The 18,586-nt window shown below is 39.1% G+C and overlaps 1 protein-coding gene across 1 annotated transcript in view; it reads right to left on the bottom strand.

Annotated features, from left to right (window-relative positions):
* IL16 (interleukin 16) overlaps positions 1–18,586 on the bottom strand; it is a 35,079-nt gene that overhangs the window by 7,066 nt on the left and 9,427 nt on the right. Inside the window, exons 3-14 of the mRNA XM_010004058.1 lie at positions 14,232–14,368; positions 13,486–13,594; positions 11,106–11,199; positions 10,528–10,670; positions 8,158–8,268; positions 7,083–7,197; positions 6,802–6,875; positions 6,495–6,708; positions 5,302–5,419; positions 3,989–4,121; positions 3,474–3,561; positions 2,312–2,784 (exon numbers count right to left, since the gene is read on the bottom strand). Coding sequence (XP_010002360.1) covers positions 2,312–2,784; positions 3,474–3,561; positions 3,989–4,121; positions 5,302–5,419; positions 6,495–6,708; positions 6,802–6,875; positions 7,083–7,197; positions 8,158–8,268; positions 10,528–10,670; positions 11,106–11,199; positions 13,486–13,594; positions 14,232–14,368 — 1,809 coding nt within the window. The remainder of the gene's footprint in view (positions 1–2,311; positions 2,785–3,473; positions 3,562–3,988; positions 4,122–5,301; positions 5,420–6,494; positions 6,709–6,801; positions 6,876–7,082; positions 7,198–8,157; positions 8,269–10,527; positions 10,671–11,105; positions 11,200–13,485; positions 13,595–14,231; positions 14,369–18,586) is intronic.

Raw genomic sequence — 18,586 nt, 5'->3', positions numbered from 1 at the left:
CCTCAGAGTACTTAATTTATTCTATATTTCAAGAGTGCTGGTATGATATGATAAACAGACAGTGAAAAAATGCAATTAACATCTCAAAAATTAGTAATAAAACTTATAATAAACTAAAAGTCTGCCTGCTGTAATTGTCATTTTTTTGTAGAATCAGCCACTCAGACTTTTGGATATCAGGCAAATTTCCTCTAACTTCATAGTAAACTCTCTTTTCTGTTAAAGCCTTTTGCCCTTAAGCACAAGCTAGACAAGCTAAATCATTACTGCATTTCAGAACTCTTCCTTTCTTGGTTTTGGCTGGAAACACAAGGAGAGAGGATTAGTTTGAGGTTGCAGTAAAAGCCACTTTCAACATAATTAACACATGCTCTGGAATTTTTACTTCATTCCTTTGTAACCAATGAGACCAAGCTGCCATCTGCTCTGCTGTGACACTGGAAGTGTTCTCTGCTATGTAGCTAAACTCTGGGATAATTGATGGGAACTAAAACCAAACAGGACAGAACATGAAGGTCTGGAAACAAGCAAGATTGTCTTGAAAAAATGAGTAATCTAACAATTTCTTAGGTTTTCTGTAATGGGGTGGTGTTTGTTATGCAACTTCCTTATTCTAGGAGAACCTTTCTCCATCTTCTGATTGCTAAGGACTTCTTGAAAGTTGCACTTGTGTTCTGTGGCTATTAGATGTGGACGTCAGGGATATTCAGTAAGTAAAGTAGCCAGTTTGGAAGCACTAGGAAAAGACAGTTTGGTTTTGCTCTTTCTTTACTGATGGCAGTTGTCCCTACCTTTTTATTGTTGCAGTTTAAAGCATAGTGAAAAATACCAGTTAAGCATTATTGTTTATGTAAAAGCAATGGTACAGTCTTCAGAACCCCCACATAAAACTCTGGTATGCAGGCTCAAACTGACTAATACTAAATGTTTGGGGAATAAAGGCAAACAAAAAACAAAACAACCCCACCCCCCAAAAAAAAAAAAAACCACAAAAAAACCCCACCACAAAACAAACAAACAAACAAAACAAAAAAAAAAAACCACAAACAAACTGTGCCTTAATCACCTGAAATACATCCTGGTAACAAACACTCTCTCCTAGAGACTTGAAGGAGCTATTGCCCTGAGATATATACAGACTGTCTTACTAGAGGAAGTTCTTTCCATTAATTGAGCTTGAATTTTCATAGACTTCATTGATCTTACAATTTGGGTTTTTCTCCTTATCATTTAGAATATCTGAGTATTAAAGAATAATAAGATACATGCAGTGATAAGTTCAACAAGTTCTTCTCTCCATGAATTTTAGTTCTGTAAGGTCATTTTCTGGTAGCTGTAGATTGTTTCTACTGCTCTCTTTTTAAGGGATGGTAAAAGTGACCTTACATGAGGTGCTGAATTGAAACTTTCTTGTATATTAACATTATACATGGACTTCAGTCTGAGCTGTATAATTTTATTTCTCTGCATCTTGGGAATTGTGGGTTTTTTTGTTTGCATTGCATTGAGATCTGCTGATTTCTGCTGGCATACTACTAAACCCAGGAGAAGGAGGTTTCATTTTTGAACAAACCACGACTTCATTTCAACATGCAGATCTCGCAGTCTCTCCCACCCACATAAATGTGATACAGTTTCTGTTCTGTCTTAGGTAAGAGGGAGAACTGAAATTCATTCAAGTATAAATATACACTCAGTTTTCAAATTCTGTATCTCATCAGCATGTGCAATTTAAAAGAGTTTATTACCTCGTGGTCTTAAGAAATGTGTATAAACCCAAGACATCTGTATCTGCTGTACAGTACATTAGTGCTTTCTTCCAGTAGAAACCCACTACTGAAATAAGTAGTTTTATTACTTCTCTACTTCTTAAACAATTTGACCCTGCAAGTGTTGAGGTTAGGACCAACCATACCAAGATGGCATCAGAGGCTGTGCAAACTCCTCCAGTCTCAAGACATCACTGTTCCAGTTGCACTGGAACCACAGTGCTCAATACAACCACTGATGCATGTTCACCAGGAGTAACAGGGATGCCTTCATTCTTACTGGGATTTTAACTCAGATTATTTGATATGGAAGAAAATTTCCTTCAGACCTTTCTCTGCCTTCTGATCTTAGTTTGCATCACATTTTGAACTAAACTGCCTTCACTAAGATACATGTTACTTTCAAGAGAGGAGCCTCATCCCCTTCTCCCCCTTCCTGCACACGTTCTCTTCCTCATACCATACAAAGTTACTTTGCCTTCCTCCTTCTGCTGCCTGACAAATATGCAAACGTAAAAAAAAAAATTCAAATTTTGCTTTACCTGAGCACTTGCTGGTGATACAGCCCCTCCTGACACAAGCTTTTCTTTTCTGTCTGTATCACACTGTTCATTGCATGTACAGTCCTGCTTAAAATATTTCCTTGGTGGAGGTTTGGGCTTTGATGATTTAGGTTTTCTAACGAGGATCTCTGACGATTTCTTAGTATTTCGCAAGGATCGACCTCCCTCACTACAAGTGGGAGGGGAGTTTCTCTCTGAATTATTACCAGACAATGAGTACAGCAGTCCAGGTTGTCTGGTGATTGGTACATCAATACTATGTACTCTTGCTTTCAGGTCAGTCAGTTGGTATGCATCACCATTGCTGCATGAAGACCTAGGGTTGTAGCTGCTGTCACTGCTGGAGCGGGTCATTAGCTTCTGCGTCCTGCGGCTGCCATGGGCAGAATTCCTTTCAATGTGTTTTTCACAGGGGTGTCTTCCATGCCAGCTTGTTTCTAGTTTTTTAACACCTGTGTTAGGAACATATTCAAAATGTCTATTCAGAGACATGCAAGGTGCTCACTTATAAGATTCAGGTGATTTAATTTGCAGCTAAAGACCATCATCTGCTGATGCAAATGTATAATTCATGTATTAAAATCTTGTAGATCAAAGAGTCAATAGTTACTTTTTTGGACAGCAAAATAATGTTACATTTTCCATATATAGAAATATACATATTTATCCGCAACATAGTTTACTGATTATGATTCTGTTTCCTTTGCTCCTTTAGAAGGAACAAGGACACTAAGAGAAGTATTGCAATTTGTTACATTGTGGGAGGATGTCAGAGCTGAGCTGGGCAAATAGCTCTAACCAGGAATGCACAAGCCTTTCCTGACAAGAGGATTAACAAGGTGTTTGTCCCTAGGACATCACCTGTGTTAGGCAGTTCCTTGCTATCATAAGTCCTGTCACCTACTGACAGCTGTTTGAAAAGCTTTTAAGCAGAGGTTATGAATTGGAAAGGATGAGCAAGAGTGAGAGGAAGTTTGCACAAAATATTTTGCTGTCAGACAGGTGCAGTCTTTTCTCTTCCTCTTCCTTTCTGCTCTGGGTTACTGCACTGTTACCAAAGATTCTGATACAGCAGGTACTCACCCTAGATATCTTTTATGTCAAAATTACCGTGTATCAATGAATGCACTTATTCCATTACCTTCAGTACTCCATTGGTGTCTCTCCTTGCCAAATCTGTTGTTTTCCACAACTTGTGCAACAGCTTCTTTTAGCTGTTGCTCAGACACCTAGGAAATACCACACCATTTTACTTTCAGGAGGTTGCTGTGGGGCATTTGTTCCTTCCACAAAGATTTTTAAGTCCTCTGAAGAAAATTAATAGACCTAATGGTGTCACACATCAGTTAATTTTAAAGCTAAGTACACACTATTATGTTTTTATATATTCGAGTATAACTGAAGTATATCTATGGATGTGCAGCTTATATTGCTTGTTTACATTACTATATTTAAGACAGTTCATACTTATATTATCTTATGTTATTATATTTAAGATAGTGCATATCAGATGTGTTTGTGTGCAGTGATGCCTATAAAGACGTCAGCGTATTTGTTATCAACATTTTTCCACCTGTTTTAGGTTAGCACCAGCTCTCTCACTTAGTTGTCAATATGTGCTTTATTGAAAGTCAGAAAGAATACAGAGTGCACTACCTGTGGTTCAGGGTGTCTGCTAATAATAATCTGCACTGCACCAGGCTCACAATGGCTCAGCACTGCATAAACTTCATTAAGAGTCATATTTTGTACTGATGCTTCATTGATTTCAATGATTTCATCTCCACACCTACAGAGATATTTAGAAAAGAAGTTGTAAACAAAACAGATTTTCTTCCAACCTTGTCTAACCCATATGAAAGTATACAAAAAGCAAATTCCTGTGCTTGGCCTCTAATTTGATCATACATTAAATCATTAGGTCTTCATGTTATTGGTAGGGAGAATGGAATGGAATGGAATGAGTTGGATGTCAAGGTTTTTTTGCTTTAACTGCCCTGTTGTATGCAATCTTTGAACTTTCCTTATGCTCAGCTATGCACACTTTGCATCTGTGATCTTTCTGCTCTATGCAGCTCAGCTGCTGCTTCCACCCACATCTTCCTTCCTTCAAGTCAACATTTCACTTTTCACATCTTTATTGGTCTGCTAGTGTTCTTTAAGGGCAGGAAGGATGTTGTCTGTTAGCTACATATGAATAACTTGGTAATAGAAAAATTCCAGTCACAAACCATTGTAATCCTGTTGGCTGCTAGACTGTGTCTTTCTAGATTAAATCCAAATTTGGCTCATGTGGAAACTGAGACTGCCCTTCTCTGCTTTACAGCAAAGACCCACTGACATGAAGAGGCTGACTGGCCATACCATACAAACTTTCAATTAGCATAAAGCCACACTTCTTCCATCTGAAGTCACAGGCATGTAGAGAGGAGCATTACAGAGTAGCTAAAGTTAAACCAAAAAGCCTTCACTGAAAATGCTTCTTTCTGTTCAATTCTAAATATGCTCAGCACTACTAATTGGTTATAAATCTTACAAAGTGAATTTCTGCATTCAAACTAAAGCTCGTTTCAGCAAATGTGTGTTTCTACTGAACAAGACAGGTTAGCTTTTGCGGAGCTTGTGTCAGGGAAAAGCAGTGCTCAAACAAGCCAGAATATGCCATATATTTGGTTTTTTTCAGGTACTTTCTTATTTGGAAATCTCCTTTAAGAAGAATGTTGTATGCTTGTCTAAGGCCTCAAACCTAACCCAGCCTGGGTGAGATAAAAATTTCACTGGGTTACTATACATCTAGAAATCCCACAAATCCCAAATACACGTGCTCATACCCTCACAACAGCACATTTGCTTTAAACTCAAGACTCCCCAAAACTACTATAACTTTCTGCCCAAACAGGTAAAAAAAAAAAGTACATAAAACTAAATAAAAACTTACAACATAAGATAGATACTCTTTTTCGTCCTACCTGAGTCTTCCGTCCATATGTGCCACTGAGCCTGGTGAGAGGGTGTGAATAAAAATCCCTGAAATACACTGGAAATAAGGGATGCTACACAACCCAATTCCAAGGCCAACACCTGGCTCTGAAAGAATGAACCATAAAAAAAGACACATGAATCAGGTAAAGCAAACTATTGGAGAGACCTTTTTTAAAGCTGTCTTCAAATCAGGTGGTTTTTTTTTCTATACAAGGCAGAACTGAAGTCTTGTGTTTATGAGTGTTTCACATTCAATATTAGCTGCTGCTTCTACTGCTTTTTTCTTTTTCCTTATTTTTCCCCCTCACCATAAAAGTGAGTGCACACCAATATTGCTTGTGAGGTTCCAAGACCTTGTTTGCAATTCATCACTGGTGTGTCACAGCCACAACTCAATGCAGGCTTATTTTGCAAAATATATGTAATTACAGAAGAATTCAAATAACTTTAAAAGGACACAAAATAGAAAAAAGAAATGAAACCAAACCAAAAATTAGAGAAGAAAAACATACCAAACAAAAATGAAAGATGGGGGGTGTCTAGTGTTTGCTATATCTCCTAAATCTCCTTTCTATTTTATATAGTACAGCTTAATATTTTTGTGGATTTGCGCTCTCAGCTCTGAAAAATCACACTGATGTCAGATCCTGTGTGTTAGGTAAGTCACACTGGTACCTCACAGGGACTTTGCTTTTTTTGTTGCTTTGACGTTCCCATATTTAAATGTCAATTTCATTCTGCTAGTGGTTGTTTATAAATAGAAGATGATGACAATTGGAGAGGAGCTGAAAGAACTACAAGAAGACATAGATACGTATTTTGTTTGTTTTAAGCCTGTTCAAGAGTGACGTTAACTGCTTGCATAATTACAGGTAAGAATTGCAAAATCTGCTTAATAACTGGTAGCTGTTGTCAAGTGTTTTATTTTTTCACATGAAGGATATGAATGCAACCCTAATGCTTGAGTGGAAAAAAAAAATGATTGGCTCTTGAGGAAAGATTGTGCTCAAAATCCTGCTGTTGATAGATAGCACTGAAAGGCACCAAGGTCTTATTTAGTATATTAACAAAACTTAGTTCAGGAAAAGAATCAAGTTATTGAAGAAAGATATGCAGAAAGCAAATGAAAAATGTTTTGTGGTGCCTTGTTTGCCAGTGCTCAGTTAACTTTAGTACTTACCTTTGTTTAGGGTAACTTCCATGATGACCCTGTCATTGGGTTTTGTAGCATTTAATGAGAATGTTGGGCTTTCTGAACTGAAAGAGCTGCTTTCTTTGGTTATGCAGGTACTAGAGTTCAGTGACTGACACAAGTGGGGTGACAGACAGCTGGAAGCAGAATGAGGAGTGCTGAAGCTTGTCCTGACTGTAAGTGTCAGAAGTCCCTTTTTGGCCTGCTAGAAAGAAAAGATAATGAATGATTGGGTTGAGTTCACATGCATATTGTGTATAAAGCCAGAAATTGTGCTGGAAGGAGGGTACATAACCTTGAATTTTTGTAAAGCATCACAATGTGTTAATCCATGCATGGATTCTCCATTCAGTTCCAGGATTTCATCACCTGTTTTTAGAGAAAAAAATTGTACTATGTTACTATTAATGTGTTGTGCAATAAGTTACACAGTATATATGTATACAGAAAAGGAGTTTTGCAAGTGCAGTAATGGATGCAGATATAAAAGTAATTTATGGCCCATTTCAGCTTCCCTTTAATCTGCCTTTAGGTATCATTCTTTGGGAATCTGGAGTGGGAAGAGGGCTTTCCCACCTTCTTGTAGCCTTCCATCAGCAGCAGCAGCTCCACCAGGAAAGATGGTTTTCACATAGATGCCTATTGGTCCATAAATGCTGTCTTTCCCTCCAACAATACTGAAGCCTAAACCCTGATTTATGGAAGAAAAACAATGTGTGAGAGCCCATGTTCAGTTCTCATAATACTGCATTTGTTGTTTCATCTGTGTTACCTACACAGGTAGTAGCACAACAGAGTAGTATAATCCATGAAAGAAATAGTCAATCACATGCCAGTAGTAAAAGCAAATTAAAAGTTCAGTGCAATACCCTCAGTATTTGCTTTTCTTTGTTGCTGTCCATTAATTTGCTATTAAAAATACACAGGAAGGTGTTGTGTCTAAATTGTTATACAAATCATTATTTTGTTAATGATTATAATCATACTTTGTGGATTGATTTTTGAGAGTCATCTCAGAGCTTGAATAGTTATACATAAAACATTAAATATTTTAACTGACAGGTTTATTAATGAAGAAATTCATAATCTTATTCAACAATTTCAAAAGCTATGTGTTGAAATTCATAGCTTCTGTATGGTCTTTTTATGCATCTTCAGTGACATTACTTTTGTAGATACAACTATCCCCTGTCTTTCCCAGACTTTACTGTGGGTTTTACAAATGTATATTGTTTTTTTATTGAGGTCCTTTGTGTTGCTAGTAGCTCTGGTTTTCCTTCTCAACAGAACTGTCTTTATGGCTCAGCTCTGACTTGAAGGAAGCTCTAAGGTTGCTGTGCTAGTGCAACCTATAGATGACAGACTCATGATATCAAGCCTACCTCCAGCTGCCAAGAGGGGTAGCAGTGAATGTCAGTGTTGGTGTTGCTAGCTTGATGTGTTATTAGAACCTGAAGAAGTGAAGAGCTACTTCAGAAGGTTATTAAGAAGGAAGTGATGATAACTAATCACTCCTGAAAAGGCCTGGATATGGGTTGGCAACCCAGAAGCAGCAACCTTGATACCTGAAGTCACATTCTTGCAATTTGCAGCTTACATTTGTGAAATGAAGTCAAACTCTATTTATGGTAAATAACAGAGCCAGTCTCACCTTCCCTTGTCCTTTCATCAGTACGATGTTTGAGATTACTGAAGCCTGTGAGCCACAGGATGTGTGCACTAACTGTGCTGTACTTAGTGATCTAGATGGCCTTGAAATTGCCTGTAAACATATAATTAAAAATAATTTTAATGAAGAACCAGAAATTCTTGGACATATATTAGCACAACTTCTTTATTTCAACTGTTCCTCCTTATAATTGATGGTACTAAAGTTTTTTAAAAAATACTCATTCCCTCAATCAGTTTGCACAGAACTGATGACCATGCTGGGCTTTTTTTATATTAAAACAGTTTTTCCTTGATACATTCAGGAGTACATTAAGTGGCCTTAAGATACACTGCTCTGCTTTTGCCTTTCTTTAAATGTTCAAGTTTCAAACTCTGAAGTCCTGCCCACTGAAACTGTTCTGCAGTGATTAAGCTAGAAGGGAAAATATGGTTTTGGCCCTTTAAGTGGTACAATGGTGTAGAAAGACATATTTGTGCTCTCACTTGATTTTCCATGCCAAAATTCCATTTTTCACCATTAGGGTTCCTAAACAACTGTTATCATATGTTTGCCTCTAATAATTGAACTAAGAAACAGTAAATTCCAACTCCTTCCCTTATCTTGCCACTGAATAACTTTATATGGGGACATAGAGAACCTATTTTCAGCATTTCCTTGAAAACATGAAACAGTGCTCACATAAATTCCTCAGACTATCAACTACCTTGCACTGCCTCTGATAAGCCCCAAGATAGGCTATTTTCCTGAACAAGATGAAGCACATCTTTTCTGTTTGATAACCTAGGTGCGCAATTTCTCAGCTCCTGTCCTACTTCCATTCCACAGATAGCAGATTTCTTAACTCCAGCCCCTGAGATTTGACCCATTTTAATGAACCTTTAATGAAATATTTAAAGAAAACTGCCTATTTGAACATGGAATCGAGTATTACAAGCTAATTTATGAACTGGAAAAAGTAATTACCTAAAGCTAAAGCTAACCATGCATGGAGTTCAGCCAGGGCCAGAGTTTATTGCACCCATTACAAGTATGAGAGAGTTCAACAACTATTTTTTATGCAGCAAAGTATGACTAACAGGTGTTGAAGTGTGTGGAACATCAGCCAAAATTTCAGTTTCTGCATATGCCAGAAAATAAGTCTTGGTTTTGACATAAAAACAATATTATTTATTCAACATGAGATTCAGAAATGATTAAGAGGGACATGTCTGTGCAATTCCAAAAACATACTCTCTGAAAAGTATGGGTCTGCCAGATTGTGGTGATTTCTGTTGCTGGTCTTCTGAATCTGAAATAGTAAGTTTTCAAATTTCCTTTGCTTCTGTGTGAGGGGGTGTATTTTGTATTTCTGTGTGTAGTGGGTAACGATATGCAAAACTGGGCTGCTGCCAAAGAGCCTCTGCCAAAGGGCAGCAGCTGCCCATGCAGGGCTCTCAAGCAGGAGGAAGTCCAGCAAATCCCTGAGGGTCTGTCTGCCTGCACAGGTGGTGGTCGGTTGTGATTTGTCCTCCAGTTTGTCAGCTCCTTGCTCCTGTCAAAGCCCAGGGTGAGGGACTGGCCAGGAAAAGGCAGGAGAGCAGTGGCATGTCCTCCAGCCAGGCCTGAGGCAGGACAGGAGGCGGCAGCTGAGTGTGAGGAATTTCACCCTCCGTTTCCCCTCTCCAGTCTTGAGCCTGGGGACCTTCAGGCATAAATACTCATACCCCCTCTAACCTGCCCAACCTCTGCTCTCCCAGCCTGTGGAGAACTGCTTGGTGTCCACCCGAGGAGCAAGACTGTCAGTCTAGCCTACAGTAGGAGAGTTGTTAAATGCGTCTGCCTGACCGTGGGGCAGAAAGGGCGATGCCTCCTGCAGCCAGCCCAGCTGGGGCAGTGACCACCAGGCACAGGGTGAGTCCTCACCCGCTTGTGGCCATAGCTGGGCCAACGGAGGTGACTTGGGAGGCTCACAGTGGCGGGACCCAAAACTCAGGTTGGGATTTTATTGGCCCCGTGCACAGAGCTTCTCCACAGCGAGCAGTGGGGAGATGCTCAGGCAGGGTCTCTTCAGCAGGGAGCTCTGAGGCGGCTCCGAGCGGCTACAAAGGTGGTGCAAACCACAGAGGGGGGGTTTAAACACACACTGTAAAACCTGCTGGGGCAACAGGAGGGAAAAGCTGCTGAAGAAACGGGGTTTCAGTGACACAGGTCCCTTCCCGCTCTCCTCCTCCTCACAGAGGAGAGGGGGGCTCCTTGACAGGGCCTGCGAGAACAGTAGGTCTTGGCAGGAAAGTAACAGCCAAGCTCATGAAGAGATTCTTATTTGAGACCATTTTGTCTGTTTTTCAGCTGATTTTCTGTAGGACTTACGTGTGTTTTCCCTCCAGAGCAGTCCAGCTGTTGGGAAAGAGATTTGTGGCTGGTGTGGAGAGCGTGTGGCTGCCGGTCCCTGAGGGGCACGGCTCTCCGGGGCGCCGTGCAGTCCGTCTCCCCTCTCCAGTACGGGTTTACACCTGCCAGACATGGGGAGAGAGGCATGGGATGTTTCTGCACATTCACTTTTTCAGGTAAATGTTACTTATAAACATGCTTCCTCTTGTAAATTTCTCTGTGAAGGGAACGATCATTTTAATCTTTCCTGTGGGGATAGCCATTAATGTTAAATATAGCGAAAAGCAAACATTCCCCGCTGAAAAAGCATTGGCATATTTAGAATGCACCTTTAAAAAATGCATAAAATGTAATGTTTATGCACAAAACCCGTGACTGTAGCATATTTTGGAAATAAAAGCTGATGCTTTTATGATTCAACAATTCTTAGCTGAGGATCCCAGACTAAATTTGGACAACAGGTGCAGTTTCTTTTGACACTGCAGCACCATCACTCATCAAAGTGCAGTGAACTCCCTGAATATTAGAAGAGAAAAGATGACTTCTTTGCAACTTACTGGTTGAGTTACTGCGAGTTCGTTGACATGCAGCTTTACTGGGCAGAAAACAGTTTTGCATTTCCAAAGGCCTCTCCTTACATTTTGGTGTTTCCTGAAAACAAATTATTAATAATAAAAATCTATTGCTATGCAAGAAATTCTCAAAGGTTATCAAAATTAAAAATGTAATTTCTCCTAATTTGGCTTGCAGAAATTTCAGCCTCAATCAAAATACATGGAGCAAAATTATTTAAAATAAATAGGGAAATAAAGGAGAATACAGCTCAAAACTTTGCTATAAACATGGTTATAACTTGCCAAAGTAATAAAATAGAAACAAATTCTGGAAATTCTGGATTTTTAATCAAAATGGACCAAAAAAATTAATTGGACAGCCCCAGCTGGTTCAGAGAGTCTAGGTATTTTCATGTATGGGTAAACTGTAGCCTTTCTTGTCTGACTTCTGGAGAAAAAGTGGTCCTTTTGGGTGTTCAGTTTCTATCATCTTAGAAGGGTATTAGTTTCCAGAGGAAAAGTCTTAGGCCCAGCTTTGCCATGGTGGATACGTGTGTAACTTCTGCTGATCTGAGAAGCATGGGTTTTAGTAAAAATATTATATAGGTGCTTAAAAACTTTGGAGGACCAGGCTTTAGTGTTTTAAAAAAATTCACCCCCTTCTACTTGGAAACTTTTACTTGCTCTTAAAAATATGGTCGTGAAGTTTAGCATTTAAAATCTTGCAGATAAACCATTCAGGTTTCTAAATGTGGGGTTTTAGAACAATTTTAAAATAAGTTATGACATCTGAATAAAAGCTGATGTTAGGGATAATTTCTGGATGTGTATTGTTCCTGAAGGTCCTGCTTCTGTTGTGGCATGGGGAATGCCATTAATCCTGAAGGAATCACAGTTAAAGGAAGAACACTACTATATACAGACAACATATACAGATCAATATAGTAAAACTCCAATATAAGAGATATTTGCTCAGCAATATTCTGCAGAGGCTAAGAAGGCCACGAGAACATCATCAGTGCAGAATCTGTATATTCCAATCTGTCTAGAAACAACTAAGACAAATACTTTCTTCGAGAAACCTGATTTTAATAGTCCTGTTTGGAGATCCCTCAAGAGCTAAAGTCTGATAATTTTCCTCTTGGACAGCAGGTGGAGGCATTGCCAAGAAGCAAAATCCCACTAAGGCTTTCCAGTCTCATTCCCCTAGGGAACTCTTCAGAATAAGAAATACAAAGATCCTTAAAGAGGCTTTTTGAAAACAGTTTTGCAGTGATTCTCTTAACAAGCTATCTAGCTTGAAAAGCCTTTGCTATTAACTCTTAAGTAACTTGGTGCAGGCTTGTCTTTAAATGCACAGTTCACCTAGCTCTCTTTCAGGTGGTACTATACTACAAAAGTTTAATGTCTTTCATCTACGGCCACTTAAGCATTTAAAGCATAGAAAACAAGCAAAAATCTTGGCAGTATCCAGCAAACATCTGTGTGAGACAGTTCACTGCTGTCTTATTATATTCTACTCAGACCTGATAGCAGATCCAGTCAGGGCTGTTTTCTTCAGTCTAGGATTATATCAGAGCTTTACATGTGACCTATTTGTAGATAGCAAGCAGAAAGTTCCTTTTTTCTTTTAATATCAAGATCTGAAGCCTGCCACAAATCTCTGGCTGAGCTCTGTTGTCTCCAAAGTGGTAAAGGACTAACCCTGTCCAGTAGCCATACTCTGGTTTCCTCCAAAATTTGCAAGTGAAAAGCATTTTGTGCCATCTAGTTTGGCGTGGGGATGAGAGGACAAGAAGCCTGAAATGAAATGTGTGTAATCCAGTGAAATGGATTCTGTGAAAGAAAGATCAAAAGAGTTTTCCACCGAAATATTTGGTTATAATCCAGGGCTGCTGACCTGCTAATTTTGCCTCCTGTTCCCTTGTCTCTATATCAGACTTCAGTAACACTCACCATGGGAATTTCCTAGCCATAGATCCTAGATCCACAAAACCACTTCAGTACAGGGCCTGCTCTGTGGCTTCTGGATTCATGGATCTTCCCTTATATCTACCTCTGTCTTTGCTCAACTTCCAAATAGAAAATTAACGTTGGCAAGCCATGTGCTTCTAAAAGGAGGGCTTGTACAGCTCTTGCTAGAATTTCCCAGAGCTTTGGCCTCCCCATGGCCTCTGTTTATCTGGGAAAAAGCTATGCTGAAAGCCACCAGAGCCTGACCACAAGAGGTTTGGGATTTTGTCAGGAAGAGCAAAACCATGTTCTTCCAATGTCTGATGCACAAATTCCCCTTCTCTCTCAAATAAACCTTGTCAAACAACCCCACAACTGTGGGAAAGAACACAGGTTTCATGCTTACTTTGCCAGGCATCATCATGTTCACCAGCCGGGTTGTCGGGTGAATGAAAGATTCAGCCTCCTTGCAGGACAGATCTCTAAGCGATTGTCCATTTAGTGTTAGCAGTTCATCCCTTGGGCTCAGACAACCATTCCTTAAAAAAAAAAAAAAAAGGCAAAAAAAAGAAAAAAAGGAACATGTTTGCATATTGTTTTACAAAGAATGATATGGCACTATTGTGTTATGTGTCTCACTAACCAAGGGGTCAGCCACAACCATCCCTTTGCTTTGAACAGAGCTGCTGTGAGATGTCTTGATGTGTGATGTACCCCGTTCCCTGCTGTTCCTGTTGCTGTTCTCTTCTGCTCAGTGCTGCCTTTCCATATGTAACTTACAACCAGGCTAAGGTGACAGCATAGAATAGCCCAAGACAGGCAAAATATTCTTCCTCTCACATCATCTTGCATTTCCATCTGTAAGTTGATAGAGACTATGAACTTTACTCCCCTTCAGGAGAACAACTAGGAAAACACTGAAAACTTGATGTTATGTACAGTATTTTGTGCTTCTAGGTTTTATTTTGTAGTGTCACTGAGAAGCATTAGATTCCTGAGTGGTCACAGTTTTATTTTTCTAGAATATTGACCTGTCTCTCCAACAAGAAGCATTGCTAGAAATTATTCCCAAACATCAATGCCTTTCTCTGAAGCTGAGCTTCAAGGCAGATTGTCACAGAAAGCTGGTCATGTAAAATTCATGCAATAACCTTGCTGACTTCACATGTACTGTACCTGTTGGCTGCACCTCCAGCAGGCACCTGGCTGCCTGTGAACCCTTTCCAGAGAGATGCACAGTTCGGACTCCTAGAGAGCTTGATTCCTGAGCTGCTGTTCCCTGTGGTTGTACACAGCCTGCAGAAGCAGCTGTCCTGATTCAGAAGATGAAAGTTGCACGAAATGAAATGTTGGTTAGTTACAGTTATCTTGTGTATTTTTAATAAATGCAGATTTTTTTTCTCATTCTTAGAACCAGATTGCCTTCAAGTAGAACAGGAGCAGGCCTTTGACACTGTGCAGTTGTGAAAGAATAATTGTATTATAGAGTCAGTGTTTAAAAGAGGTTGTTTTCCTTAGGACTTCAGTGGCTTCTGACTACAAGAGGGAAGCATTAGAATGGAGTGCTCCTTTGCATAGAGGGGAAGAGAACAGATAATAGACTTTTCATAGCAACTGGATAAATTTTGCCTGTGCTATCATAAGAAAAAGCAGGGGAAAATAAACATGTGCCAGAAAAGGAAATACTCTGGAAAACAGAAGAGGTCTGAATGGAAAATAAGTGTATACAAAACACTAGAAGCTCCACCTCTGCTGCTGACTTTTTAGGGGGCGGGGGGAGCAGAGAGGACTGCAATAATGGAAGATTTCCAGACTGGTTGAGGTTGCTGTAGTCTGTGTTGCATCTGGATGACTAATGTAAACATACTTTTAACATAGTTATGAATCGTGAACATATGGCCATAAAAAAGGGAGTTTCTTAAGTCATATGTGTACATAAAGCAAAGAGGGCACTGACAAAGTAACATGAAGGACAACACATTTGCCTAGCAAATACACTCCTGCAGCACAAATGCATGAACACTTAAAATTCTAAAGAGACAAGGAAAGCTAGAAAAAGTTAGCACACAGTCTTTTCTATCTGCTTAGTAATTCTCCTAATGCAAGTATTCACTTGCTCTGCTCCCAGCTGAACCCACCTCCTCTGCCCTCGCCAGCCTCTCCATACTCCACATAGTGAAGAGGGCTCTCAGTGTATCCTGGATCCAGGCTTGTTCCCGAGAGATTTGTATGACTGAGGTATAGATTTCTGAAGGGGAGGCAAATTGCATATGTTAGGACAGGCCACAAAATTATAGCAGTGGTCAACTGTCTGTATTGCTCCTGGGTCCCCTGGTCAGAGTGGCATAATGAATGATCTGTAATAATCCAATTATCTGTAGTCCTCTGAAAGCACAAGGAAAGCTGTGTAACCACCTTCTTCACCATGAGCAGGGCTTCGTTTCTGCCATAAGCAGAGCTCATCTAGCCCTGAGGGTTAGAAACATTCTGCCCTTTCACCACAAATCAACAGGGATCACATCATACCTGACTTAGAGCAAACACAAACTTCAGAAGTCCAGCAATGTCAATAAAGGTCATTATCTTCCAGGCTGAATGTTGAAGCCTGGCTTCCATTCTGAGACCTGCCAGAGTAAACCTAAGGCTGTGAATGAATAAAGTCTTTAACTTTGAGCCCTAGGCTCACTGCAGGCTGAATTAAGAAGGCAATTCGTAAGGGCTTTACTTGTATTGACTGACTTGTTAACTCTGTGGGTTTGCTTGCATTCCAGATTGTCTGCTGTTAATGGGGAGCGTCTGAATTTACCAAGCCTCTTTTGTTCATGAAGAGTGCTTCTAGTGACTCACAGGTAAGTGTGTGCACATGGACAGAATTCTATTTTAAGCCAGTTTTTTTGAACACTAATGTTAGTTTTGGAACTTCTGTATTTACTTTTCATCCAATGTAAATATCTTGGAAAATACTTGAAAATCAGGACTACGTTATGTTTTCTTTTATCCTATGGCAGTGGTTTGAAGTCATCAGCATGGTTACAACATAAAGATTAGAGTTCTGATGTCTTAAAATTTAAGATCTTAAATAGCAAAAAATGTGAGCTTCTTTTTTCTGTTTAATTGCATTGGTGCTCTGTTTTAGGTATCCATAAAACATTACAGGCCAGCTTTTCATCCATGAAGCTGACAGGGTTTTCAATAGGATACTGTGCTTGCTCTAAAACATGTGAAATGTAGGATAGATATTAAAAGTAGAAATTTATTCTGGTGTATGGATAAGTATTTTGAGACCTCAGCTGCTCATGGACTGGGACTGTTGTGAAAGAATAATTTTATTATAGAGTCAGTGTTTAAAAAAAGTTGTCTTCCTTTTTTTTCTGTAGTCAGAATTCAATTTTGGACTTGTTAACTTCTCTTCTTAGGAGTCTTTACTCTTGTATACTGCTCCCTTGAAATATCTATATATCCTCTCACAGATTCAGCATACTGTTCTCCATTCTTCATTTTTTTTATTGATTTAAACATAGTGGGGATCCTTTTCAGACTGGTCCCAGCTCATCTCTGTTAAGAGCACAAAGTCATGCTTATGCCTTTCCTGTAACTTGGTCACAGTGTATAGTTGCTCTGTTCATAGCCTTTATGAAAATCTTCATAATTCATTGTCCAAAAGTCATTTGGCTCTCATCAGTTTCATAGAACATCAGAGTGCAGTGGGTTTGTTTGGCTCTGAGGTCTGTCATTGCAGCACCATTGCAAGTCCTTTGGGGAAGACTTTGTATTTTGTACAGTGGGACATGTGCCAGGCTGGAAATTCTGGGTTGTATTGGGACATACATGAGAAACTACACCAAATAAAAACTGATATGAATATTAATCCCAAGAGCAATAAATTGCATGCACTTAGTCAGAGGGAACGTAGAGGTTAAATCCATTGTACACTGCAGAAAAATCTTGGGAACAATTTTTGTTTAAATCTGGAATCATCTTACCAAGTTGGGCTACATTTCAAATAAGTTCTGTGTGTCAGTCGTTTCTGCAAATAGTAGAGGTTAAATCCATTGTACACTGCAGAAAAATCTTGGGAACAATTTTTGTTTAAATCTGGAATCATCTTACCAAGTTGGGCTACATTTCAAATAAGTTCTGTGTGTCAGTCGTTTCTGCAAATATATATGTGTATTACTTAAAAAAAAAAAAAAACAAACAACAACAAAACCAACCAAAACAAAATACCCCACCAACCAGTTTTTATTGGACTGTAGGGACATATGGCAAATATCTGTATGTTCTCAGCATCTGCACTTTTTTGGGTCTTGGATATAGATCATTGTATTTGCTTCCAAGTTATTGCAACATGACATAAAATTAATAAAAGCTGTTCTTTAGAAAAATAAACATTCAACCAATTCATTTGCCAGCAGTCAATTTGCTTTGGGTTTTGTTCTTTAATATCTTTCCTGTCTCACTTATTATTTTAAGCATAGAAATATTGGTGATGGTTCCAAGAGTAAAGACAATGTTAATTTTGCATCTTCTTTCTTAACATGTCCTGCACATTTTAAAAGGTGATTCATAGCTCTGAATGTAGTGAATGCTGAAAATCTGATGAAATAAAGTTGGCAGTTTTGGTGTCTGGGCCAACCTGGTCTACTCATGATTAGCACATATGTTTAAACATGTATTTGCTGCCAGTGAAGAAAATGTCTGTGCTTGCAGGGGGCTTTGCCACCAAGAACTCTGAAACTTTGGCCAAACTTGTATCTGCATTATAATATCCACTCATTGCTGTGAAAATACAACAGGACAAAGTCTGTGGGAGAGTGTTACAAGCAAAATTTGTCTTTAAGCTGAATCTGCCTGGCTGAAAGATAAAGGTGGAATTCAAGATCCTTCTTGAATGCATTTTTGTCACAGGTGAGAGTAGATTAAATTTTTGTGTGTTTAATTCTGGAGAAGTAATTTGCAGGTGCAAGCCAACTCTCTTCTTGTACTTTCCTTTTTTTGCCATGTGAAATGCAAAGCTTCTGAGGATGATTTTGTGTCTGCCATTTAAAAGATTTCTTTTTCCTTCCTGCTTTCGTTAGACAGTGCTAGCCCAGAGTCCTGTCTCAAAATCTCTAATTCCAGATGTTGTTTAGAAATAAGGGTAACCATGGCATCTGTGGAAAACTGAAAAAATTTTGTGCACTCTTAACATAAGACACAGTAGTTATATTGTCTGAAATGAAGTGTTATACAAGGCTGGTTCAAGTAAGGTCTTTGACTCAGTTAACCAAGCAGATGACAGTGAGCTGATTGACTGTTGTTTTTAAAAGGAAAAAAAGAAAAAAACAACAACACAGAAATCTAACAGTACAATAATGAATTTAAATATTTAGCTTTTCTGGCCTCCTGACTGTGAAATGTCTGGGATTTCCAAGTGGAAGATTAAGAGAGAATACAGTCTTTGGGGATTTTTTTTTTTTTTCAAGAAGTTTTTCTACATCAGTTCTAATAAAGAAAGGGCCAGAGACTCTCTGGCATAACCTGATGTGACT

The sequence above is a fragment of the Chaetura pelagica genome, unplaced genomic scaffold, assembly GCF_000747805.2.
Source record: "Chaetura pelagica isolate M959 unplaced genomic scaffold, ChaPel_1.0 scaffold428, whole genome shotgun sequence".
Classification (NCBI taxonomy): Eukaryota; Metazoa; Chordata; class Aves; order Apodiformes; family Apodidae; genus Chaetura; species Chaetura pelagica.
Note: the sequence above shows the minus strand (reverse complement) of the source record. Positions and strands in the feature narration are given on the sequence as shown.